This window comes from Lepidochelys olivacea (assembly GCF_965140295.1).
Source record: "Lepidochelys olivacea isolate rLepOli2 genome assembly, chromosome: 14".
In the NCBI taxonomy this organism is placed as follows: domain Eukaryota; kingdom Metazoa; phylum Chordata; order Testudines; family Cheloniidae; genus Lepidochelys; species Lepidochelys olivacea.
Window position 1 is genome coordinate 20,264,680 of NC_140424.1, and position 25,641 is coordinate 20,290,320.

Below are 25,641 nucleotides of genomic sequence, written 5' to 3' on the forward strand. Positions count from 1 at the left end.
CTGACACTTGTGAAGGGTGCCCTATGAAGCAATAGCAATAATGGTATACTACATTGCAAATAAGATTTGAATGTTTAATGCTTATCTGTGAACTGCTGCCTAGAAAAAGTGGTGTAGTCCCATTAACAAAATCTGTGTGACTAATAATTTAAAGGACACAGTACACCAAGAAGCTCAATGATCTGGAAATATTTTAACCCCTTTCCTGTTTATAGAAGTACCTTATAATTCTGCCACTCCACTGCTATTTCATTCAAGAGAAATGCAGTGCCTCAAGAATGAAAGAGTGGCTTGTGTGGCTGTGCACCCCACTGCTGCTAGACCCAGGTTTCCCCCCTCAACCATTGGCATTCATTTCTCCTCTTGTCTCAGTTGTTTTTTTCTCAGGCCTGGTTCTTCTCTTGCCACCCTGTTCAAAGTCTTGAATGTATTTCCCTGCTGCTGGCTTCTTTTTCAGTCACTTGCCAAATATCAACTGGGTATCTATCAGAAAGGGTTTACAATCTAAAATCACCACAGGTAGGGACATTACAAACAAGACAAGAAGGTATCCAGAATGTGGTGTGCTCATTAGAGTTTGCTAATCTGCTCTTTGTCCTGTGGTTTTTCAACAGGAGGGCGAGTGTGATACTGAAGGAGGGCATGTGTCCTGCTAGGGGAAGGGAACAAACCTGTAGCTCTGTAGGGGGCCACACCACACAATGAGGACGAGACCAGTTCATGCGCGGCAAGGCCTCGAATTGTGCCAGGAGTGCGAAAGGGAAGCAATCCGGTGCCGGGTTTTGCTAGCTCTTGACTGCAGGCCCCGTTCGGGAGGAGCCGAGTTTTGTGGGTGGCTCCGGGAGGCAAGGCAGCTCCCCGCCCCTCAGCTGGGAGTCTGGAGAGCTGGGGGAAGGAAACTTCAGAGTGGAGCCGAGTGGCTGAGCGAGGAGCAGCGCGCCGGGATGGGCACGGGGTAGCAACTCTGCCGGCATCTGCGCTTCCTTTCCCAGGGGCAGGCTGTCCGTGCAATCCCCCCCTCTGGCCCCACCATGTAGGGAAGCCTCCTTGCACGCCGCGGATTCCTCCCCTCCACCCCTCCCACTGCATCGCGCTGTGTCTCGCTGGGGTTCGCACCAGAGCAGAGGGGCTGCTGCGAGGGACCATGCTGAGCGCTCCAGCGCCCGGGCTGCTGCCGCTGCTCCTGGCGCTGTCGCTGCTGTGCCGGGGGGCTGCCGGGCAGTACTCCAGCGACCTGTGCAACTGGAAGGGGAGGTAAGGACTGAGCCATCCCCCCCCCCCGAGCCCGCCAGCCGTTTGGGGGGAGGAGGAGGAGCCCCAGCGGGGCATGTTCCGAGCCCCAGCGGGGCATGTCCCGAGCTTCCGAGGGAAGGAGACAGTCAGCGCTGCGTGTTTCCCCCGGTTTGGATTAAATTCTTAAAGCGCTTTCGTTAAGTTTCTCCGTTCCGGGGGCAGCTCAGTGTCCAGACGAGCCAGGCAATGTGCGGTTCTTCTTTAACATTCCGCAATCCGGGGGAGGGAGCGGAGGCTCTTTGCGGGATGTCTGACCCGCTTTTTAAATCTGGTTGAAATCGTCACCAGTTGGCAGACCCCAGACCATAGCCGATTTAAGCCCCCGGATGGGATCTGTTCCATCTGTGGCAGGATTTCACCCTTTCGCCCTTTCCGCCCCCTGTGGCTGAAGGAGAAATGGGACAACTTGATTTTGAACAGTGTCTTTCCTTTTAAAGAGATCCCCCTCGGCTCCCCCTCCAAATAATTTTTCAGTCCTACTGCGTCGATAGAATGCCTCTGCAGTTGTTTGAGAGCTACGGGGCCATGGGTTACGTTTTCAGGCTTGAGTCTCCTCTCCTCAGTTTTGGCCCCGTGTCACTTTCTGATTTCAGTGGACCGATTCCTGATTTACACTGTTTCTTTGGTGGTTCTCCTCTCGGACCCTCCCCCCGTCTCTCTACCATTCAAAATCGGTGTTTTTTTGTCAGCAGTTTAATATTGAAACTGAAAGGCACGAAGGTCTTGATCAGATATGGTAAGGTGGATCAATAATGGGGTTTACATGTCCCCAGCGCCTTTCTACATAGTCTTGTGTGAAATTTTAACAAATAGAGGCCCCGATCCTTCTTCCATTGACGTCAATGAGAGTTTTGTCCCTGATAGAGGGCGAAGGAAGAAGTTGGCCCAGATATGTGTGTGTATGTGGAATTTGGATTTGGTTGTAGCAAGAATCTTTCCCTTTTGGTCTGATTTTTGAGGCGGGATATAGGGGTTGATTAACATTCCAGGAGTAACTATCAGCATTACCAAAGACATGTGCCATGGGGAGATGAGGGGGAGGTAGCCTTAGCCAGGCATAGGAAGGGTATTTTTACTGATCCACAACAACTTCCACATCTGTGCAACCTAACACCGAAATAACCTGTTTTGTAACTCATGTCTGGTAACCTCCTACACTTGGCATTAACTTTGTTGTAATGCAATACACCTGCAAGTCCTTTTTGTGGTGAAAGTTGACTCTGTGTGTGTGTGTGTGTATATATATGTGCACCATACACACACACACACACACACAGAGGTAATTAAGGAATTGTCTGGCTCAGATATTTTATTTTAATTGCTGGTTACCTTGTTTATTTTTCATGTTTATTTCAAAGCACCTTGATAGTTTGTAATAGGGTAAAGATTTTAGGCCCAATTCTCCACTTACTTTGGTGGAAATGAGGAATAAGTGCTAAAGTCAATGGAGTTACACTGGTGTAAGTAAGAGGAGAATCAGGCTCTTTGTGTGTTCCCATTAACAGTTGACCTAGCTTCATTCCAATTTCACCCTTATTGAACTCACTGCTTTACCACACTGATATATAAAGCTGTTGGGCCAGATTCTGCTCTTAATTATACTGGTGGAGTAACTTCAATGCAGTAGCTCTGGATTACACCAGAGTCATTTAGGGCAAATTCTAGGCCATTGTTCTTTGGCTGCCATTACTATTCTAATCACCCTAGTTGTGAAACTTCTTTGAATGCTCAAAGTGTTTGGCTCCTAAACTTTAATCTTTTGTAATAACTTTAGTCTGTCTTCATGGTTTTGCAACCTCTTCTACTGTTTATAATCTAAAAACTCTTATTTATATTCACAGTCAAAATTGTTGCTAAATGAAGTACTCATGTAGCATATATTTGGTTTTCTGTTTGGCTAAACCTGTTTTTAATAGGGTACCAGTGTAAAACAGTTAATGTAATAAATTCATGCGTTTAAGCTCAATTGATTAAAATAAGAGTTTAGTTTAACTTGGAATGGAAGGATGTTTTGGAGAGAGTTCAAATCAATACAATCTGAAAGATGCATACAGTTGGCAACTATTTATGAACTTCTAATGACTCTTGGCAATTGGTAAAATGTTGAACTATAAATCCAGTTGGGGGGTGGGGGTGTTTGCAATGTACAACTGATATGGGACAAAGCCTACAGTTCCTTGTCAATTTCAGTAGCAAATTCCTAACAATCTGGCTTTTCATAGGTAGCTCTGTGGTCCTATAGTTTGGGGGCAGAGCATTTCAACTTTGCATAAACAAGGCCTAGAGCATGGATGGCACTGTCATGTACACACACAGAAAAATCCAATTTTTCTTTCTTTCTTTTTTTTCAGGGCTTTTGCCCTACTCCTCCTATCTGAGCTGGTGACCCTCCCACTGACCAGGCAGGGCTGGACATGGCTCTGTCCTGAGCCACTCAGTTTTTTGACTGCCAGCCAAAGGGGATAGTTGAGAGAAATGTGAGTCATTCTTTGCTACAGAGAATTTGGAACTGAATTGGTGACCCAGGCTTGGAATTTCCCATTGTCACCGGTCAGCCCCATTTTTGCTTATTAAGGAAATGACACATCCTTGGTGATCCTTTCAGTTGCACAAGAGCATAAGGGCTGACTTCTTAAAAATAGGTGGAACTGCCCATATTGAGCAGCATATGTGTCACTACTATATCCAGAATGCAAATGAATTTGGAGCTCAGGGTGAGACAAAGGCAATTGCATGTAGATTGAAGCTGACCTCTAGACCTTCTGAAAAGAGGTAGTGACCCTAGGACTGATACCCTTCAATTATCATCTAATTGTCACTTTATGGGTACTATTTGTGTGTCATCCACTCTATCCATAAATATGTTTTTGCTTCTTGAGAATAAATAGATACTGTAACTAACTTTTTTTAGACAGGGCAATCAAATCTTATGCTTAAAGGCACAAGCTGTTTGCTCCCTGGGGTCAGGAAGGAATTCTTTGTTTAAAGTATAGCATTTTGCAATCAATTAGTTGTCTTTATAGCTGTCTGTCTACGTTAGCTATTTATAAGGTGCCTATCATCTTGGTGTCTAAGTGCCATTGGAGCTTCAGTCTTCTTACAGACTAGTTCCAGGGTATTGCCAGATGCAGGTAAGCAGACCTGATAAGTCAGGGCATTTTTGCAGTTGGTGAGATTATACACTTAATGTTTTGGACACCCATTTTCCATTAATGAAAATTGCCTGGTCCATATATCTTAGGCATCTTTGAAAATATCAGCTATGATTTCTTTCAGTGTCTCAGATTTCCCAGGGAACGTTTGCCATAATGTACAGTCTGATTACTTACACTGCAGTTGTCTTTAGCAAGATCTTGCACTGGCTTAAAAGGCCTAGTGGAGACCCCCAAGCCCCTGAGGAAATTAGAAACCACACCATGGTGTGGTCCAATCAGAATTCATAATTATTTTGTTTATTCTAAAGATGTCTCATTTTCTTTGCGTGAAAAGTGCTGCTTTGATCCCACTGAAACCTAACCAATGTAGCCTTTAACTCAGACTGTGGGCTTGTCTACATGAACATTTCGTTTGTGACAAGCTGGGTGTAAATCTACCCCACACTAACCTGCTGTGCTCTAAGTGTCTGCATGAAGCCTGCAGCCGCACACTAACAGTTCCCTAGCATGCTTTGATCTACTCCCATTTCAAAGCAGGGTATTTCAAAGTGCACTAGGGAACAATTAGTGTGCTGCAGCATGCTTTGCAGAGACAACGTGTGGCAGGCTTGTGTGAGGTCGATTTTTACACCTTGGCTTGCCACTAAATAAATGTTTGTTTAGACACACCCTAGGAGTAAAGACACCTCAGTCCTCTTCCCAGTTCTTCCATGGACTGGCTTTGTGACCTTGGGCAATTCACATTGCCTCTCTGGGCATCTGTTTACTCATCTGTAAAATGGGGATATTACTTTCTCCCATTTTTAAAAGTGCTTTGAGAGCTACAGATGAAGATCGCTGCATAAGAGCTAAGTGCTCCTATTACGGCCATCTTTCCCATTGCTATGGTGGACACATTCTCCTCTTACAAACATCACCTGTTGCATTATCATATATAATAATTGGTTTCACAAATGGCAGTAATGGATCTTCCAAAACATGCAGTTATATGGCCCTTTGAGACTTCAGGAAGGCTAAACATCAGGCAGACAAGTGCAGTGGCTCAACATATGTCTCTTGGGATCTGTAGGAGGAAATATTGTTTGTTAGAACCTATTCCTAGAACAAACAGTACAACTTGTGGGAGGGGTGGGGAGATGCTTCATTCATCAACACAGCCATAAAACAACTGACCTCTTGCTATGTCATATATTTAAAAAATAAAAACCTCAAGTTAATTTAAAAATAGCTTTTATGACCTCTGCATTATGTGCATGTAGGACAGTTTATTACTGGGTACTGAGAAGTAAAAATAAATTGAACAAACTTCCAATATGGTGATAGATGGCAGTATTATAAAAGTTCCATTTCATTTGGACTAGGTCTTTAATATTCTGCAGGTTTACCTCAAGTTTTGAAATCTGCTCAATTTGAGTCCTCCATTATAATAGAGCTTGATGTATACAGCAGATACCTGTACATAAGAACGGCCATACTGGGTCAGACCAATGGTCTATCTAGCCCAGCATCCTGTCTTCCAACAGTGGCCAGTGCCAGGTGCTTTAGGGCAGACAGCCCTACTCCCTGTACTCACTGTATCTGTCTAACAGCGTCATTTTGTTGCCTGGGGAATATAATTGGCTTCATGTAAGAATTTTGGAATCCATCTTCTTTCATTTGAACAACAGCATGAATGTGTATATATTTTTGCCATGCAAAAATTCACCGTCTCAATATTGGTATCACCAGCAGCAGCATTTTTATTGTGTTTGAGCTCCCTATTCTGTCCCTCACCTTTCCCCATATGTTTTAACAGTATCCTTCTTGGGTGAAATTCACCCCGGTACAGAGGACCAGCACAAGTCCTATGCATCACCTTAGTCTTAGTTTGAAGGTTTATTTGAGATCTGTGTGATGCATAAGTCTTCTGCCAGGGGTGAATTTCACTCCTACCCCCCAAACATTACTTTGGGACACTTTATTCACTGACTGCAAAGAACTAAAAGACCAACTTCTTCATTTCTGGTTTTGGCTGAGTGTCACGCACAAAACCAGTATTGAAAAATTGATTTTTGTGGACAAGATGTAAACAGGCAGTCAATATGAGGTATCCCATTGAAACTTTTCTTTCTTGAATATGTCAAGTACTACCGTGTGTCTGAGGGCAAGAGAATAAAGGTCAGGGACTGGTCGCTCTCCCCCATCCTTTGTGCTCTTGATGTGGCTTTCAAGATTGTTCAAAAGCACATGTTTGCAGACAGTATTATTAAAACTGAGTTTTTCTGAGCTTCCTCATGTAACCTCTATCAAGTGGGTTACACTGACACTAACAATAATGAGTCACATCAACAGTAAATGCAAACCATATGTTGGTTTGTTTTTTTTTCTTTTTTACACATGGCTTCTCGTAACTTGTCTAAATGCTGACTGAGTTTAAATCCAGCATCGTTTGTTCTGTACCTAAATATGCTGAAGAAGTGGGGAAGAGGGAGATGTCTGTTGGAGATATGTGTTGAGAGATCAGAATATCATGTTCATGATTTATGCCATGTTAAAATGGGTTCTGTGTCTGACTCTGCTACAGACTCCAGTGTGATCTTTGTGCCTCAGTTTATACATCTATAAAATGAAGATGTTGTGAGACTTAATTATTTAATATTTGTAAAGTACTCTTGAGATTCTCTCATGGAATGTGCTGCAGAAATTGACTGTTTTTAAGGCTTCCAAGGAGGGGAAACTACAGGGAAGCTGAAGCTCTTAAACTTTATTTTTCAATACCAGATTTCCACTATAACATTTTATGATCTTCCATCTTCAGAATCATTCACTGTATTTTTCTGCCCACACAGTACTGCCTTAGAATAAACATTATTAAACACAGGTGTGGGTTTTTGTTCTTAAACCTCATTGCCAAACTTTTAATTATTTCTGTTAGGGGAGAGCCTCAGCTGAGATCAGGGGCCCACTGTGCTTATAGGCTACTTAGCACAGAGGGAGAAGCAGTTTCTGAGCATGGGAGGGGAAACACTGGCATAGAGTCAAAGTGACTTGTCTACATCTGCATGGCAAGTTAGTGGCAGGGCTGGGCCTAGAACCCACATTTTCTGATTACAAGTCCAGTGCTTTACCCACTAGACCGCACTTCCTTCGTAACCATTTTGAATGCTGAAAAATTTGGAGATGTACTGCATATTGTGGGCCATATCTTGCAAACCCTTTAGTTAGTCACATGTGTACAGGTTTTCAGGATTGTTTCCGATGTCACTAGATTCTGCTGCAGTTCTTCTTGTGGGGTGTTTTGCATAGGCAATGGAAAAAGTTAAGGTTTAATTCTGAATTCATTTTGAATTGTGGTTTAACTTCTTATGGATTTGTCTGGAGCTGTTTTAAAGCCCATCCCAAAATATCAACACATTTCACGGTCTTGATCTTGCAAGATGATCTCTGTCAACCACCACAATGGATCTGGCCCCTAGTGCTTAGTAGTGCTGTAAAGAGTTTTGCTGACTTGCCTGTTTTCTGAGATTATGAACAATGTTTAAATAGTTCTGCTACTCATCTAATTTCCCTATTCTCTCTATCCCTAGTGGCTTAACTCATGAGTCTCATAAGAAGGATGTTGAACAGGTCTACCTCCGCTGTTCTGAAGGATCAATAAAATGGATGTATCCCACAGGAGCACTCATAGTCAATCTGCGACCCAATACATTATCTGCCTCTTACAAACACTTGACTGTTTGCATAAAGCCTTTCAAGGACTCCGCAGGAGCAAATATTTATTTGGAAAAAACTGGAGAACTGAAACTGTTGGTCCGAGATGGAGATCACAGCCCCAATAAAGTGTATTGCTTTGGCTATGATCAGGGGGGCTTGTTTATTGAGGCCACCCCTCAACAGGACATTAGCCGGAAAATTACAGGATTCCAATATGAATTGATAAACAAGGGGACGGCATCTGATTTGCACACAGTTTCTGGTGAGTTTTGAGCAGTTGGCTGCGTTTTCATATACTATTTTGGATATCTAACAGATGGTAAAGTTAATAAATGGGAACACATCAAGGTCTGAATTTCATCCACTTTTAGGTCATGCTAATAAATTCTTCTTTATGTAGAAGAATAGTTTTGTGTGAAAACTAGTAACATGGACTGAATTCCAAAGAACTGACCCAGAACAGCACAGAGTCACTGATTCTCCCCTCACATACCGTCTACACTATGGGTGCTGCAGTGGGATAGCTGTGGTGCTGCCTCTTTAGCGGTAGTGTAGATGCTTCCTACAATGATGGAAGGGGTTTTTCCATCCCTGTAGTTAGCCCATCTATCTGACTGGCAGTGGTAGCTGGGTTGATAGAAGAATTCTGACCTAGCCACCTCTAAACCGGGGAGGGGGGTTAGGTCAGTTTAACTATGGTGCTTGGGGTATGTGAATTTTTCACACCCTGAGTGACATAACAAGGTTGCTCTAAATTTTAAATGTAGCCCAGGCCATAATGGTAAACAAACTCAGTGAAGTTACACCCATTTAAAGCCAGTGTGAGTCAGAATCAGGCTCCAGAATTCCTGCTTAACACTATTTCCCATTTTTATTGTTTTAAAAGACCCCAGTGCTGTGTGTTTTCAATAGTAAACATTTTAACAAGGAGCAATGCCTCCTTTTTGTGTTTCCTCTCTGCAGATACTCCTGCTCTGCTGACCTAATTACTCTTTACAGAGACAGAAAGTGGATGAGGTAATATCTTTTATTGGACCGACTTCTGTTGGTGAAAGAGACAAATTTTCAAGCTTACACAGAGCACTTGAAGCTTGTCTCGTTCACCGACAGAAGTTGGTCTACTCAATAAAAGATATTACCTCACCCATCTTGTCTCTTTAATATCCTAGGATCAACTGGGCTACAACAACAGTACAAACAACTAATTACTCTTTGTTTTAACAAGGGGAGTGGTACTCCTTCCTCAGCTGGAGCTGTACCTGTTGTCTTTGTATTTGCAGGGAGTCAATCAGAGTGAGATGGTGGGGCACTTTAACACCTTTTATAATGCTGTTACAGCATAGAACTAGGAATCAGTCCTGTAATTCTTGTCCACCGAGAGTACCCATTGCAGCTCCCTGTCCTTCTAAAACCTATGAGATGAGATTTTCAGTGTACCCTGGTGGACAGCAGATATAGGTTATTTTGTACCAAATGAGGGAGTGAGTTCCAAAGTTAAGACCCCTGCCGGTAGTCCCCTCTCTTTTAAACTGATCTCTACTGTGGCAGTATCACAGGAACAAAGTGGTGTCTCCTAAGTAGTCAGGTTTCAAGTCATTTAGGACTTTACAAGTTAAAACTCGCATTTTAAACTTACTCAACCCTGAGAGCAATAGGCAGTCTGTACAGATTCTGAGGCACTGGTGACATGTGCTCCCAGTGAAGGACACCACTTAACAAGTGGTGGCATAGCTGATGATCTTCCATTTTTTTTATTCTCCATATTTCTTAGATTGCATATATAATTTATTTCGGCAGTCATTTCATGCCAAATAAATTTAAAAAAACCAAAACCCCTCCAAGAAAAGACTTCTACTTTCCTTTTGTGTGTAAATACTTTCTATACTGTCAAGTAATTCTAGTATTTGTATGTCAATTCACATATTGCATTTCTGAATACAGCTGTTAGTTTATGGCTGTATTCATGATGTAGTGAATTGTTAGCTTAGTGATATAGTAAGCTTATAACTCATGCAACACCCATAATAACTGATAGGTGGCGCATTTGCCATTAAAACCAAAAAGTTAACGCAATTTTATTAATGCTTTTATTTCATTATGCTACTTGTGCAATTTTATAGCTGGATGTCTAGGATTCATTGTGTCTACAGAGAATTATCTAGTGAGTCTTGATTGCTAAAAGTGATACAAATGGAGTCACTTAATGGAAACAGCTCCTCTGTGTATATTTAAGATCACTTCTGCAAAGACTGATATACTGAAAACAGCATATGTTAACTACATAGTAAAATCCCCCTGTGGAAAACATTAACTCTAAATATTCTTTAAATCTGGTGTTTGAAAACTACTGAATCTGAGAATTTTTCTGTCTTTCTTGGGGGTGTGGGAAATATAATCAAAATTGTAACAAACCACTCCATACATTTTATGCTTTTAAGAGCTCTTTTTTTTTTTTAAAAGCTAATTTGTCATGTAGGCAAAGTTAGAACATGAAAAATAATTGCCCTGTTCCTGCCGTTTACAGTTCACTAGCAGACTGCTGAATCTGTGTGAAGTTGGGCTTCCTGTGAGCGTAGCAGTTAACCCAAATATCGTAAACTGCAGAATCAGGACCAAATATACTAAATGCATAAACTTATACATTTTTGGAGAATTAGCTATGCTAGTGCTATTAGTTGCTAATAAAAATATATTGTTTGTTAAAATCTTGGAGATATTTTGGAATTCGGAGTTGATCTTATCTTGAGCTTTCCAGAAGCCAAACTGGTGACTGTATGTGATCATATTCTTTTCCTTTGATAAGGATATTAACAGTGACTTTTTCTAAGACTACTGCATCTTTAATTGTTATAGCCACTGTTCTGGAAAACAGCACTGGAATTCAACCAATCTGATACGTATGTGTTTTAGGCCATGTCTGCACTTACAAGCTTACAGTGGAACAGCTGTACGATCGCCCGTGTAGTTGTGTTATTCTGATGGAAGAGAGCTCTTCCATCGACTTAATAAAACCAGCTCAGCAGATGGCAGTAGCTATGTCGGCGGGAGAGCTTCTCCTGCCGACATAGCGCTGTGCACATGAGGACTTATGCTGGTTAAAGTAATATCGCTTGGGGAGGGGGGATGTTTTTCACACTCCTGAGTGACAAAAGTTTTACTGACATGAGTGCTAGTGTAGACACGACCTATGTGCGTATGTGCATCAGATGGGCCATCAAGTGTCTGTGTGATTTGGAAGAACTTTTCTCCCTTGGTGCTAATCCCACGACAAAGTCTTCAGATCAAACTCAAGGGATCTTCAAGGTGTATTTTAAATTATTGTTGTCTGGTTTTGGAACCCCCTAGCCCCTGGAGGCATCCTACTCATATGTGTTCACCCTGTTTGGTTCCTGCCAACAGTCAAATGAACCTGATTTAAATTCTGTGAATACCTATATGTCTGGTGGAGCTGCCAAATAAGTAGCTGCCTACACCTCTAAAGGATCAATATATCTTGGGCATCTTGACAGATCCTGGACCAGCCATTCTTCTGTAGCTGATTTCTATAAAATCATTGATTGAATGCTTGCTCACTTGGTTGCTTATTAGGTTTCTGTTTGTCTGGAAGATAAATTTGCAATCAGTTGATTTCTCAACCACTGTTTCTTCAACGGAGAAAAAAGGCCCAACCAGAGCAAACCTTTACCTTCCTTGAATTGAAAGCCTGATCTGAGGGGCCTGTTTCTAGCTGAAGGGACTGTTTGTTACTTTGGCACATGCTTGGATTCTGATTGTGTGACTGTTGCAAATGGAAAAGTGAATCTGATCTTCTGCTAGTCACAATCTGGTAGAGTTCAACATAGTTGGAAAGCATCTACTTGAAGAGATGCCTGTGACTAGAGATGCTGTTGCAGATCAAGGCTGAGATGCACTGGCAAAACTGCACAGGGAAGCTTTCCCTTTTCCTGGATCCAGCCAGTGCGCTTTCAGGTGCTCTAAACTAAGCAATGTATTTTGAAAGATTAAGAACAATAACAAAATAAAACAAAAAAAGACTTAAATGACAAATACCCAGGTGCAGTTATCCTGCTCCTTCCATTCCTCAAGCTAGAATATTTAATGAAATCAGGTAGTCTAAAATTTCTGTGCACTGTTTCCCTACATAGTGGTGGTGTTTACTGGTGATGTTATTGTACTCTGCCCTTGAATTTATTCTCTCTTCCTAACCTGGCATCCCAGCACTGATTAAAGAGCACAAGTCATCTGTTTAATATTTTAGTGACCTATTGTGCCCCCAGAATCCTGACATTGCAGGGTGCATCAATAAATCAGCAGTGATTGGCAGGGTGCCAGTGATTTAATTAGAAGATCCAAAGTTTTATTAGTTTACTGTCATTCTTTCTCATTTAATTGGAATTTAGCAAATAATACAGTGAAAAATGTAGATTCTGAACAGGCTTCTTAATGTGCTTAGAGCAGTCAAAAAACACTGTGCTTTAAGATTTCCTAATCTGAAATCTCTGAGTTTAACCCTTTCCTTGGCTGTAAATCTTCATCACATTTTCTAAGGCTGCTCTGGAGAGCTGTAGAGAGTCCATGTTGTATAGAGACATGTTGTAATCCAGATTACAGTAATTCAATACTGGATGATTTATAGCATGGTGTTTATTGTTTTAGTGATTTTTATCATGTGATCACTTGTAAAAATACCATAGTGCTTTTAACTAATGGGGAAAAAAGTATCAGACAAGAGGCCAAATGCATCCATGGTGTAAATCCACCTGACTTGAGTGCATTTATGATGGGGATGAATTTGGGCCCACATTTCTAGTGAGGAAAACAGGTTTCCAAGATTGGCTACCCCAAGTTTCTAATTTAGCATTGAATAAAAGTGTGGCCTATATTATGAAACAATGCATCCCACAAGCATCTGTCATATGTGGACGCAGTCTACATAAACTACCGGTCGCACAGTGCTATGTTCCAGTTTGCGTTGAGAGGCCATAGTTAGATCAGGCTGGATGGATCATTACACACTGGGACCTGTAGGCTCTGCAGGTTGTACCTAATATTAAAGAGGAAGCTAGCTACAACAAGTGGGTCCATCTGATGCAAATTAACTATGCCCAAGAAGGGTTACATTGGCCTTTATGACAGGTTTCAGAGTAGCAGCCATATTAGTCTGTATCTGCAAAAAGAAAAGGAGGACTTGTGGCACCTTAGAGACCATAAGCTTTCGTGAGCTACAGCTCCGATGGAGTGACCTTATGCTCAAATAAATTTGTTCATCTCTAAGGTGCCACAAGTACTCCTTTTCTTTTTATTGGCCTTTATGTAATTTGTTAAAGTTTGGCGACCTTCATTTCATACATCCTCCTCTAGATACATAAAGTGGTAGCTGAGTGTATTGCTGATTCTCCTAGTCTAAAGGGGCAGATGTATTATGCATTTTTGCTCACTATCAGTTGGCAATGAAGCAGCATTGCTGCCTTGAGCCCTTAGATACACAATTTGGACTCTGAATTTTCATCCATTTTAGACTGGGATCATTGAGTCTGATCCAAAGCTCAGTTAAGTCAATAGGAGTCCTTTCATTAACTTTAATGGACTTTGGATCAGGTCCTGTGTTCTTAGAAGGTTGTTTGCTCACCTGCAGAATTGATGCACTGTGAAATTCTGACCAATGGCCTTCGAGAAGCAAGAGAAATCTTATTTGCTTGGATTGTTAAATGAGATTCTTTTAATATTTACACTTACCCCGATAAATACTAGAATTACTTGACGGTATAGAAAGTATTTACACACAAAAGTAGAAGTCTTTTCTTAGAGGGGTTTTGCTTTTTTTTTAATTTTAGATAGCCACAGGCGCTGACTTGCTCCACCCTGAGGCCCCGCTCCCACTCCTCCCCTTCCCCCAAAGCCACACCCCTGCTCTTTCCCCTCCCTGCAGCGCCTCCCACCTGCTGCCGAAAAGCTGATCAGTTGGGCTCACTGAGCAGCTAATTGGTGGGTGGCTGGTGAGTGCTGAGCATCCACTTTCTTTCTTTTTTTTTCTCCCCATGGGTGCTCCAGCGTCGATAGCCCTACAACAGATACCTTGATTACATTAGAAAGGATTTTCCAGTATAGCTATACTGACAAAGCTTCCTAATGGGTGTCCCCCCCACCCCCCCACGCACTTCTAACTGACATTGCTATGCTCGCCAACGTTTTTAGACCAAAACTAAATTTTCTACCATAACAACATAATACATTCAGTTTGTAAAAGCATGGAGGTGTATTTAGGACATTTTACTCCTCAGGACTCTGATTTTTAGTAAATAAACCAAAGTAAGAAATTACAGTGATAAAATGTATAGAACTTTCTTATCCTAAATCTTTTTTTGGGGGTGGGGTGGGATGGGGTGGGGGAGAATTGAGGTAATTTCAGCTGGAAAAAGGTTGCTATTACAGCTGTCGAGTAAGGACCAGGTTTGGATCCACTTATTCATGTTGAGAAGCACCTCACTTAAGCTATTGGTATCTAGCCCAATGTCAGCTGTGTAGTCAAACTTGAATAAGGAAGTGTTTACCACTTCACATAACACAAGAACCGGGAGGGGTTACCCAATAAAATTAGTGGGCAGCAGGTTTAAACCAAACAAAAGGAAGTACTTCTTCACACAACACACAGTCAGCCTGTGAAACACATTGCCATAGGATGCTGTGATGGCCAGAAATATAACTGGGTTGAAAAAAGAATTAGTTAAGTTCATGGAGGATCGCTCCATCAGTGGCTATTAGCCAAAACAGACAGGGACGCAACCCCATGCTCTGTGTTTCCTAAGCCTCTGGCTGCCAGATGCGGGGACTGGAAAACAGGGGATGGGTCACTTGATAATTGCCCTGTTCTGTTCATTCTTTCTGAAGCATCTGGCATTGGCCACTGTTGGAAGACAGGATACTTGGCTAAATGGATGATTGGTTTGATCCAGTATGATCACTGCTTGTTTGTATGTTATGTTCTTGTAACTTGATTGCTGGAGTTCACTGAAAATATTCATGTGACTGTTAGTTGTTCTGTGCTAGCAAAGTCAAACTTTAACAGAAATGTTCTTTATCTTGATGACATCTATCCATTATAATGCAGGTTCTGCTACCCATTTTACGAGTTTCCTTTATTAATGCCCAGTAACTAGCTGAGACTGTTTATAGCTAACTGAGGTGCAGCACTCAAATGTTTAAAAAAAAAAAATTGGATAAATCCAGTTTTCTAATTGAGAACAATATCCAGCTACTTCCTGTAAGCTGTTAATTCACTGGCTCGGGCTGGTAGAAAGTGTTGGTACAATGCAAATATTTAGAAGCTTTCTTAACTCCCAGTCAGCTATTTCCTGTGCCTCTCTTGAGCACTATAAGGGGTACAACAAGACACTAGAAGTGGGTCACCCTTCCACCCCAGCATTATGAAAATGCTAATAGCCTTCAGTTACTGCAGTGCCCTAGGGCACGTCTTCACTGGCCAACTCCATGGGGGGCATAGCTCCCAGCACTGGTGCACTGTCTATACTGGCAGGTTACAGCGCTGTAACTTGCAGTGCTCAAGGGGGTGTTTTTTCACACCCCTGAGCAAGAAAGTTGCAGCACTGTAAAGTGCCAGTGTAGAAAAGCCCCTATTCTGGTCTAAATTTGGGATCAATTGCGCTTTCTGCCTCTTGGACTAGTGATGTTGCTGATTCTCATTGTCTAAAAGGGCAGGTGCATTTTGCATTGTTCACTGCCTAGCAGTTGGCGGTGAAGCAATATTGCTCTGCTGGGCATTAATCCTGCAAACACGTAGGGATGTGAGTAACTTTAGGCTGGATTTCTCATGTGCATAAGAATTTGTGGGATCAGAGTATTGGTGTTGGATTACTTTCCCATCCACCGTGTGTGTGCTTATTGGCTGTATTGGCAAAGAGGTGGTAGAAATGAGCACGGCTCCCAGAGCATTTTAACTAAAAGCTCAGTGATCTGTGCGTTTTACAGGACCTGCCTTCTGAATCAGTGTCATGGGTGAGAACCATTGGTGAGGAGGATTACGAGGGCTGTTCCTTAATTTCCAGTAGGGCTGTCGATTAGTCGCAGTTAACTCACGATTAACTCAAAAAAATTAATCGTGATTAATTGCACTGTTAAACAATAGAATACCAATTGAAATTTATTAAATATTTTTGGATGTCTTTCTATATTTTCAAATATATTGATTTCTATTACAACACAGAATACAAAGTGTACAGTGCTCACTTTATGTTATTATTTTTTATTACAAATATTTGCACTGTGAAAATGATTAAAAGAAATAGCATTTTTCAATTCACCTCATACAAGTACTATAGTGCAATCACTTTATTGTGAAAGTGTAATTTACAAATGTAAATTTTTGTTGTTATATAACTGCACTCAAAAACAAAACAATGTAAAACTTTAGCGTCTACAGGTCCACTCAGTCCTATTTCTTGTTCAACCAATCGCTAAGACAAACAAGCGATTTGTCTTACAGATATGGGACATAACGCTGCCTGCTTCTTATTTACAATGTCACCTGAAAGTGAGAACAGGCATTTGCATGGCACTTTTGTAGCTGGCGTTGCAAGGTATTTACCTGCCAGATATGCTAAACATGCCTATGATCCCTTCATGCTTCGGCCACCATTCCAGAAGACATGCTTCCATGTTGATGATGTTCATTAAAAAAAATAGTGCGTTAATTAAATTTTTGACTGAACTCCTTGGGGGAGAATTGTATATCTTCTGTTGTGTTTTACCTGCATTCTGCCATATATTTCATGTTATAGCAGTCTCGGATGATGACCCAGCACATGTTGTTCATTTTAAGAACACTCACCGCAGATTTGACCAAATGCAAAGAAGGTATCAATGTGAGATTTCTAAAAATAGCTACAGCACTCAACTCCAGATTTAAGAATCTGAAGTGCCTTTCAAAATCTGATCGGGATGGGGTTTGGTGCATGCTTTCAGAAGTCTTAAAAGAGCAACACTCCGATGCGGAAACTACAGAACCTGAACCACCAAAAAAAAGAAAAAAGAAAAGAAAATCAGCCTTCTGGTGGCATCTGACTCAGATGACAAAAATGAACGTATGTCAGTCCGCTCTGCTTTGGAAGGTTATTGAGCAAAACCCGTCATCAGCATGGATGCATGTCGTCTGGAATGGTGCTTAAAGCATGAAGGGACATATGAATCTTTAGCGCATCTGGCACATAAATAATCTTGTGATGCCAGCTACAACAGTGCCTTGCAAATGCCTGTTCTCACTTTCAGGTGACTCTGTAAACAAGAAGTGGGCAACATTATCTCCTTCAAATTATAACCAAACTTCTTTGTCTGAGCGATTGGCTGAAGTAGGACTGAGTGGACTTGTAGGCTCTAAAGTTTTACATTGTTTTATTTTTGAATGCAGGGGTTTTTTGTACATAATTCTACGTTTGTAAGTTCAACTTTCATGATAAAGAGATTGCACTACAGTACTTGTATTAGGTGAATTGAAAAATACTATTTCTTTTGTTTTTTACAGTGCTAATATTTGTAATAAAAAATAATAATGTAAAGTGAGCACTGTTCCCTTTGTATTCTGTGTTGTAATTGAAATCAATATATTTGAAAATGTAGAAAACATCCAAAAATATTTAAATACATGGTATTCTATTATTGCTTAAGAGCGCGATTAATTGCAATTCATTTTTTTAATTGCTTGACAGCCCTAATTTCCAGTGAATATCAGATGCTTATGAAGCTACCATAATAGGTTCAACAGAAATATGTTCTGGAATTCAGTATGTTAGCAAATCCTTTGGTGGTATTTCCCAGCTCTCTGTGCAGGATTAATTCCAGTGAGGATTCATTCAAATTTCAAAGCATTCACCACTGTAAATCAATCATTTCTTTTCTTTTTATTATTTCTTCTTTCCTAGAATCATCTGTCAGATTTGTTCATTTTTACTAAATAACCCTCAGAATAGAAACATTAAAAACAATTCTCTGACTCTTTGGGATTAAGGCCATGTCTACGCTAGCAAGTTTGTAGCAGCACAGCTGCACCTTTGCAGTGGCGCCATAAGATCGCTCGTGTAGCCGCTCTATGCCGACATAGCGCTGTGCACGCTACCCGAGTGAAACTTATGTCGTTCAGGGTGGTTCCACCCCCCACAATCTCTGAGCAACATCAGTAGTAGTGTAGACATGGCCTCAGTTTTGCCAAGAAAAAAGAACCACTTACTGTGGTCCATTTGTGTCCACACAAAGCAGTGGAATATGTTTCATAGCGCTTCATCAGCCAGTATTCATTTGTTGATTGCATAATTGGCTTCAAACAAATAAAGCTGCATTTCAAGCCAAACCAAGGCTACACCCAGAAACAATTGCTTGTGAGTGAGCTGCCTCCAGCTGTGAGGCTTTTGAGGCAGATTTTCAGATAAGGGTAATAGGTTATTAGGAAAACAAAATTGTGCTTTCTTCCCTTTGCTCATCCTCTTCGCGGACATGCTCTTAAAGCTATTTTTTGTTACCTGTGCCCAAAAGATGATGAGATCTACCAGCCAGATGCAAATGAATGGCTAAAGAACAAAGCAAAATCCAATGCCACATACTTTTTTTTTAAAAAAGTGAAACAAAAGTTGAAAGGTGGAGGATTTAGTGTGAGCTGCAGTGAAGCTGTTGTTATTGGCAAGCATCTAGTTTGGTTGGTCATTTGTAAAGTACATGCTCATCTAAGCAGGGAAGCTACAATAGGATTAGATTTGAGAACCCAGAAACTTGTTTGAACCATTTATGTGACTCTGGAAATTTGGGACAAATTTGCAGTAGTTGGCGGAGATGGTGAGATTGAATGCACAAGAACCCTTTGCTGAGAACTGAGCTCCCCCAAAGTAGTGGAAACATATACAATCTTAAACTATTTAAACTGGGAGGTGGGGAGGAAGGCTTGCATTGCAGGGCCTGAGTGAAAGGTAGAAAATGGAATGTTGCTTGCATCAACACCTTTAAAACTTTGGAGGGAGAGACCCAGGGTTTCGAAAAGGACTTGTGTGTAACATTTTTTATTAATAAAGTCTCATAGAATACTTCACCCCATTACCTGTTTTCATGTTTCCTGAGTAATATAGAGGGAATTTGGTACTGGATCCCCTTTCTTCCTTACTCCCTGTACTCCAAGTGTAGTATACAGCTGTGGCTGCCCTTTGATGTTGCCAGCACAATACAGTCTGCTTCTTCAGTGAGCGGAGGAGGTGACAATAGAGTTGTAATGACAAATACACAGGGAGAGGGTAGAAGAAAGTAGCTTATTTTTGCTGGACTCCCCATGAATGCACTTAGCTTATTTCTCAACTCAGTGGGCAGTCAAAACCAATAAGCAATCAGGTATGTTATCCAGGCAGCTGGGGTTCTGTTTGCTTTGACCCTTATGTATAGCAGAAGATAGCCCCACCAGCAGAGTTGCTTGGCAGTCTCTAATAATGCTCCTTGCTTGCTCTGCAAAACTGTTTAGTTTGCTAATTCCTGAGGCTGTAGTAAAAGAAAGGACTGGTGATGGGAGGAGGGGAAGGGGATTGCATCCCCCGTGCCCCCTCCCCCCGCTCTGGAAGGAACTCTGTTACTACTGAGATGTGGGCCAGGTTTTCACATGTGGGGACCTGGTTTTAATAAATTGCAGTGTAGAAAACCTCTTGATCTTTAATCTGCTACATTATTTACAGTAAACACAAAATATATAATGTAATACAACACAAATACTTGGAGTTTGTTTAGGGCCTGACTTTCACTGCCTTAAACCTTTCAAAGTTTCTTGTGCAGTTAATGGTAGCAGTTTATACCCATTTTGCCCAGGTGTAAATGCCTATAAGAGGTGCAGGGTAGTATGGAAAGTCTAGCCCATCTGGCACAGAGGCATGATCTTATTACACAGAAGATTCCTGTGTTGTGTTCCGGTATATGAATCTGTCGAGTCCTGCAATCAGAAATGAGCATGTAACTTTGAAGGGGAAAATAAATGTGTCCATCAAGAGCAGTGATGTTTCAGAAAATGTCTTAAAAATTAGTGGATTTTTATTTTTTGTTTTTATTCCATACACAGACCCCAGAGTTCTCCCTCCCATAGAGGAATTCCACTGGTAAAACAGGACTTAAAAAGGGCTCTTATGTCTTTAAAGGCTCACTTAACCTTTGATCTTTCACTACGTCACTTTCAGGTTTAACTTTAACCAGCTTCTTGTCAATTAATTTCATTCCACTCAGATCCATACTACATATGGGGGGCAGGAGGGTGGTTGAAAATTTTTTGGCAAGCATCCAAATTGTGTTAATCGGCACCAGCTCTCTATTTTTTATTATACTGATACCAGAGAGCAATGGGGAAATTCTGAAACTAGAGCAGAGCATCTGATTTACCATATCGTTTCATTAACACAGGAGCATGAATGGGTGACCTCTTGGAGAATGTCTACCCTACAGACCCTGGACTAGCTTAGCTATGATGGCATAGGTCCTAGTATAGATACAGCCTATCCTGACAAATGGAGTTTTTCGGTTGATGTAGGAATACCCTCTCCTGGAACGGTGTTAGCTGTGTTGACAAAAGCCCTCTTCCATAGACATACCTGCATTTACACTGAGGGTATTGTTGTCACAGGTGTTTCAGTCAGAGCTGTGGTTTTTTCACAGCCCTGACCAATGTAGCTATGCCAATATACCTTGGAAGTGTAGACCAACCTTTAGTAATATCCTGTCAACTTTAGATTTACATCCTATATGAGGATTTCTTTCTTTCTAACTGAAACAGCTTTTTAAAAAAAATATTTTATGCATAATTTCATGTTCCCCTCAGCCTGTAGCTAGCACATCATTCAGGGAAACTGAAACTTATTGCTACTACCAAGATGTTCCAGCACCTCGTCAGGGGAGGGAAGTGGCTGAGTCATCAATTTCTGCTGAATTTAATCTTGCTTTAAAATAAGTTTTCCAGTCCTCCTGATGATAAAGATAACTTTGTGAGCTGTCTTCCTGAGTCTACAGACACACTGCTCCAATGCCACTGGTACTGCTCATGGCTATTTTATGCAGCAAGGAAGAGCAAAGTTAATACTCTGGTCAGTTTCACTATTACTGTTCCGAAATCTGTAGAACAGACCAGATTCGTGTCCATATCACACTACTGCTGCTCAGGGAAGGCAAGAGTAGTAGTGGTGGAGCTTGTTATAGGAAAGCAGGAAGGAAAACTGGATGCTATGCTATGGGCAGAATATTCCCTTCCAGCAGCTAAAAGATGGGGGAGCGTCAAATGTCTGAGAGTTTTACTAGCCAGAGGCTGATATAAAAGATGGAATTGCTCATTTGGGTCCAGGAGTAACACTCTGTAGAAGTCCCAGCACCCTTCTGTTTTCCAGCAGCTGGGAGATTAGCTGGGCTACTCAGTAGGGCACACTGCCCGTGGACCTCAGTGGTAGTGGGAGCACCCCTTCTTCAGTTTTTATAGACCTCAGGCAAGTACTGCCTTTGGACTGGTAAAAGCTACATGCTCTGTCCATTCAACTGGTAGATGCCTGGGCTGTTCTAGGTCACTTGTGTGGAGATGATGATTGTGCAAGGGGGCAGCTGCTATGCACAGTGAAGCAGAGAGGCATGAACTGTGGGATAAATAAACACATGGGTTTTTTTTTTAATGGTTTCATATCAGTGTTTTGTGTACACAACAATTCCCACCAGCTCAGTTCACTTTTTAATTGAGTTGTGGGGAAGAGAAGCAGAGAAATAGCTGTTGAAGATTCACCTCTACAGCAAAATGAAACAAAATAGTATCCGTTCTGTGGAAAAAAACTTCTGCTAAGTCCTGCCCTCTGGGGTAGGAACAATGCAAGGGGTTTAGCTAAAAATTCAGTCTGCACAAGTAATTTTAAGCACAGAAGAATATTTATTATATGCAGCCAACTCTGCTCCAAAGGGCTAATTGCAGGCAGGCTTAATAGGAGTTACAGGAATGGGGGTGGTGCAACGGCTGAGGCACAAGAGTGTTGATCCGAATTCGTGCCCCTCTTGTAATCAGCCTGGCTGAGGCAGGAAAGTCCCGCCCCTGCTTGGCTGAGTCAGGCCTGCCTGGGTCTGAGGCTGGCGCAGAGCCTCTTTGAAGGCTTCCCCTGGGAATAGGTGGGCAGAGAGGAACCGGGAATGAGTCAAGTTTCATCTCTGCCCTCCTTCCCGTGTGTGTGCGTGCATGTGTGTGCAACCCCTTGGTGTGGGTGTGTACAAGCCCTTGCTCGGGGCTGAGCCCAAAGGTGCAATTTAGCACTGTGTGTAAAGCTGCTTGAATAAAAGAGCTGTTCTGCATTTTCTAAATAAATGCATGTTTGTGCATCTAGCTGGCCTTTGATCTGTTTTAAGTTGTTGGATCTGTTGGAGTGTGTGCTGTGGCTGTGAACAGCAGAATGAGGTTAGCTTGCCAATTTTAAAAATAAATAGTACTGAAGATCCATCGTTGCTTCTGCCAAGTGAAGTTTCATTTTGAAAATGACGTTTAAAAACCGGGCTCATTAAATCCCTTCATCAGGAACTGCTGATGTAAACCTGCTTCTTCGGTACTTAGAACTTTAATGCTGTCTTGGAAGAAGTTTCTGTTAAAAGTTAAATTCTGATTTAGGCGCTCACATGGATTTTATATTTCTCACAGTGTGTCTCCAACAATAAGGTTTAGATTGTGCTTCCCCAACCCCTTCTCTCCGGGAAGGAAGTGAAATGAACTCAGGCCTCTGGGCACAATCCATGACACAGCATCTTAAAGTCTGAATTTCATTAAACTTATTTGCAGGTTAAATTACTCTTGGAAAATTAAATACCATAGTTCCAGTCCCTGCCTAAGGCTTGTAGATTTGTGTATGTTGAACTGAACGCTGAAAGCAAGTTAAGCCAGAGAATCAGAGCTGATGTTTTTAACCTTGTCTTGCTGTACTTTTATTGTTATAGAAGATAAGTGCCCTCACTTTCAAGCTGTTAATGCAAGGCTAGATATTGTCTTATTTTGCTTTTTTGGCAGTGATCCCTTTGTGTAGACACCGTTCTGGAACCATAACACCCAAGTTTCAGCAAAAGGCTCATTTGTAAACGCTTTATGCATGCTTTAGTGCAGGGGTGGGCAAACTACAGCCCAGGGGCCACATCCGGCCCTTCAGACATTTTAATCTGGCCCTCGAGCTCCTGCTGGGAGTGGGGTCCGGGGCTTGCCCTGCTCCATGTGTGCCGGGGCGCTGCACAACTCCCAGAAGCAGCAGCATGTCCTCCTTCTAGCTCCTACGTGTAGGGGCAGCGAGGAGGCTCCGCACGCTGCCCCCGCCCCAAGTGCCGCCCCCGCAGCTCCCATTGGCTGGCAATCACAGCCAGTGGGAGCTGTAGGGACAGCGCTTGCAGATTGGGCACTGCGCAGAGCTGCCTGGCCACGGCTCCGCGTAGGAGCTGGAGAGGGGACATGCTGCTCCTTCCGGGAGCTGCTTGAGGTAAGTGCCTCCTGGAGCCTGTACCCCGACGCCCCCAGCACCCCAACCCCCTGCCCCAGCCCTGATCCCCCTCCCGCCCTTCGAACCCCTCGGTCCCACCCTCCTGCACCCCAGAGCCTGCACCCCCAGCAGGAACCCTACCTTAATAGCTGAGGTTTCTGGACAAGTGTTCCATTTACCAGACTATGACTGTACCTGCATCAACCAGTACACCATCTACCTCTCATTCGGTTTGGGGAGCTGTAACCCACCGTGTAGCCTGAGGGGTGGTGGAGAAGGAACACACAAGGAGGGGGAAACTGCATCACTTATCACAGGAGTCTGAAGTGCTGCTCTAGATAAGCCTTCAACTCTTCTCCTCCCATCAGCGTTCTGGATCTGGATTCTAAGACCTGCCTGACCCCATCCCAAAATGCGGTCTGAAATTGCGTCAATGCGAATTGTGAAAGGGCAGTCATCTTAAATCTGACGCAAACAGATCTCATGTCAACAGAACTAAATCCAAGCCACCTGTACTTTGGACAATATCTCCAGCCACAAAAATCACATTTCAATCACATGATGGAGAAAATATGGAGGTCTAACCTAGAGAGCTTCTCCACAGCTGTGGCAGAAGTTAATGACTCCTGACCACATGACACAAAGGAGCCATCTCCTCACTCCCTTGCTTTATGGCATTTTCCCGTCTCTTATCTGGATAGTATTACATGAAACTCTGCAAACACTGCAACTTCCCTATACTAATGTTTTACTATGAAAGTTCTAAACTGTATAACAAACATACTGCAGTGGAACATGTGCTCAGCTAAATAACATCAGGATGCAGGTTTGAGAATGACTTTGCTTCTTTCACCAGCAGAAGAGGAGAGTCACTCACTTGACATACTGGGACAAACTCCTGTGTACAGAATTCTACTGCAGTTGATGGAGTCACATGTGGGATAAATTCAGCTCACAGTCTTTGTTGGGAGTTATTATGTCATTAAGCAGGGCTAAGCTGAACAGAGCAGCTAACCTCAGAGTGAGATATAAATGGCAGCCCAGAACAAAGGTCATGATACTAAACACTATGCCTCCCTTCTACAGCTGGCCCATGATTATCTAACAGTTGGCACACATAGTAGGTCAATGAACCAATGGTTGGGGCCTGAATCTTGTCAGTCATGACACTAAAGCAGGGGTGGGCAAACTTCATGGCCCGAGGGCCACATCTGGATATGGAAATTGTATGGCGGGCCATGAACACTCACGAAATTGGGGGTTGGGGTGCATGAGGGGATGAGGGGTCTGGCTGGGGGTGCAGGCTCTGGGATGGGGCCAGAAATGAGGAGTTCAGGGTGCAGGAGGGGGCTCCAGGCTAGGGCAGGGGGTTGGAGTGTGAGTGGGGGGTAGGGTTCCTGCTGGGGGTGCAGGCTCTGGGATGCAGGAGGGTGGGACCGAGGGGTTCGAAGGGCGGGAGGGGGATCAGGGCTAGGGCAGGGGGTTGGGGTGCTGGGGGCGTCGGGGTACAGGCTCCAGGAGGCACTTACCTCAAGCAGCTCCCGGAAGGTGCCGCATGTCCCCTCTCCGGCTCCTACGCGGAGCCGTGGCCAAGCAGCTCTGCGCAGTGCCCAATCCGCAAGCGCTGCCCCTACAGCTTTAGTTTAGATCACAGGAATCACTGATGATTAGTATTTTGAAGCTGTTTGTTCCATGTGGATTTGGTGCTGACATTCCCTGGAGACTGAAGTCCTCTGGTGGGGCCCCAAAATAGGCACAGAGCATATTGCTGCTGTGCAGAATTGCCTGCACTCCACTAACCCTACCTGGAAGGAACACCTCTAGGAGTATAAGGGACAGTTCAGTCTCCCAGGGCCCCCTTCAGTCCTTGCTCTGTCTGCTGAGACTGCCAACAAGGGGGGCAGTGGTGACAGTGGTTTTCCTGGGCTGAGCTTGACTAGTAGGCATTATTATTAGGAATCATGTTTATGTGATAGCACCTAAGGACCAACAAAGAGTGGGAC

At 42.8% G+C, this 25,641-nt stretch overlaps 1 protein-coding gene across 1 annotated transcript in view; it reads left to right on the forward strand.

Moving 5' to 3' along the window:
• Positions 1-874: 874 nt before the first annotated feature.
• Positions 875-25,641, forward strand: part of METRNL (meteorin like, glial cell differentiation regulator) — a 34,640-nt gene continuing 9,873 nt past the window's right edge. Inside the window, exons 1-2 of the mRNA XM_084646635.1 lie at positions 875-1,254; positions 8,015-8,403. Coding sequence (XP_084502761.1) covers positions 1,145-1,254; positions 8,015-8,403 — 499 coding nt within the window. The 5' untranslated portion in view covers positions 875-1,144. The remainder of the gene's footprint in view (positions 1,255-8,014; positions 8,404-25,641) is intronic.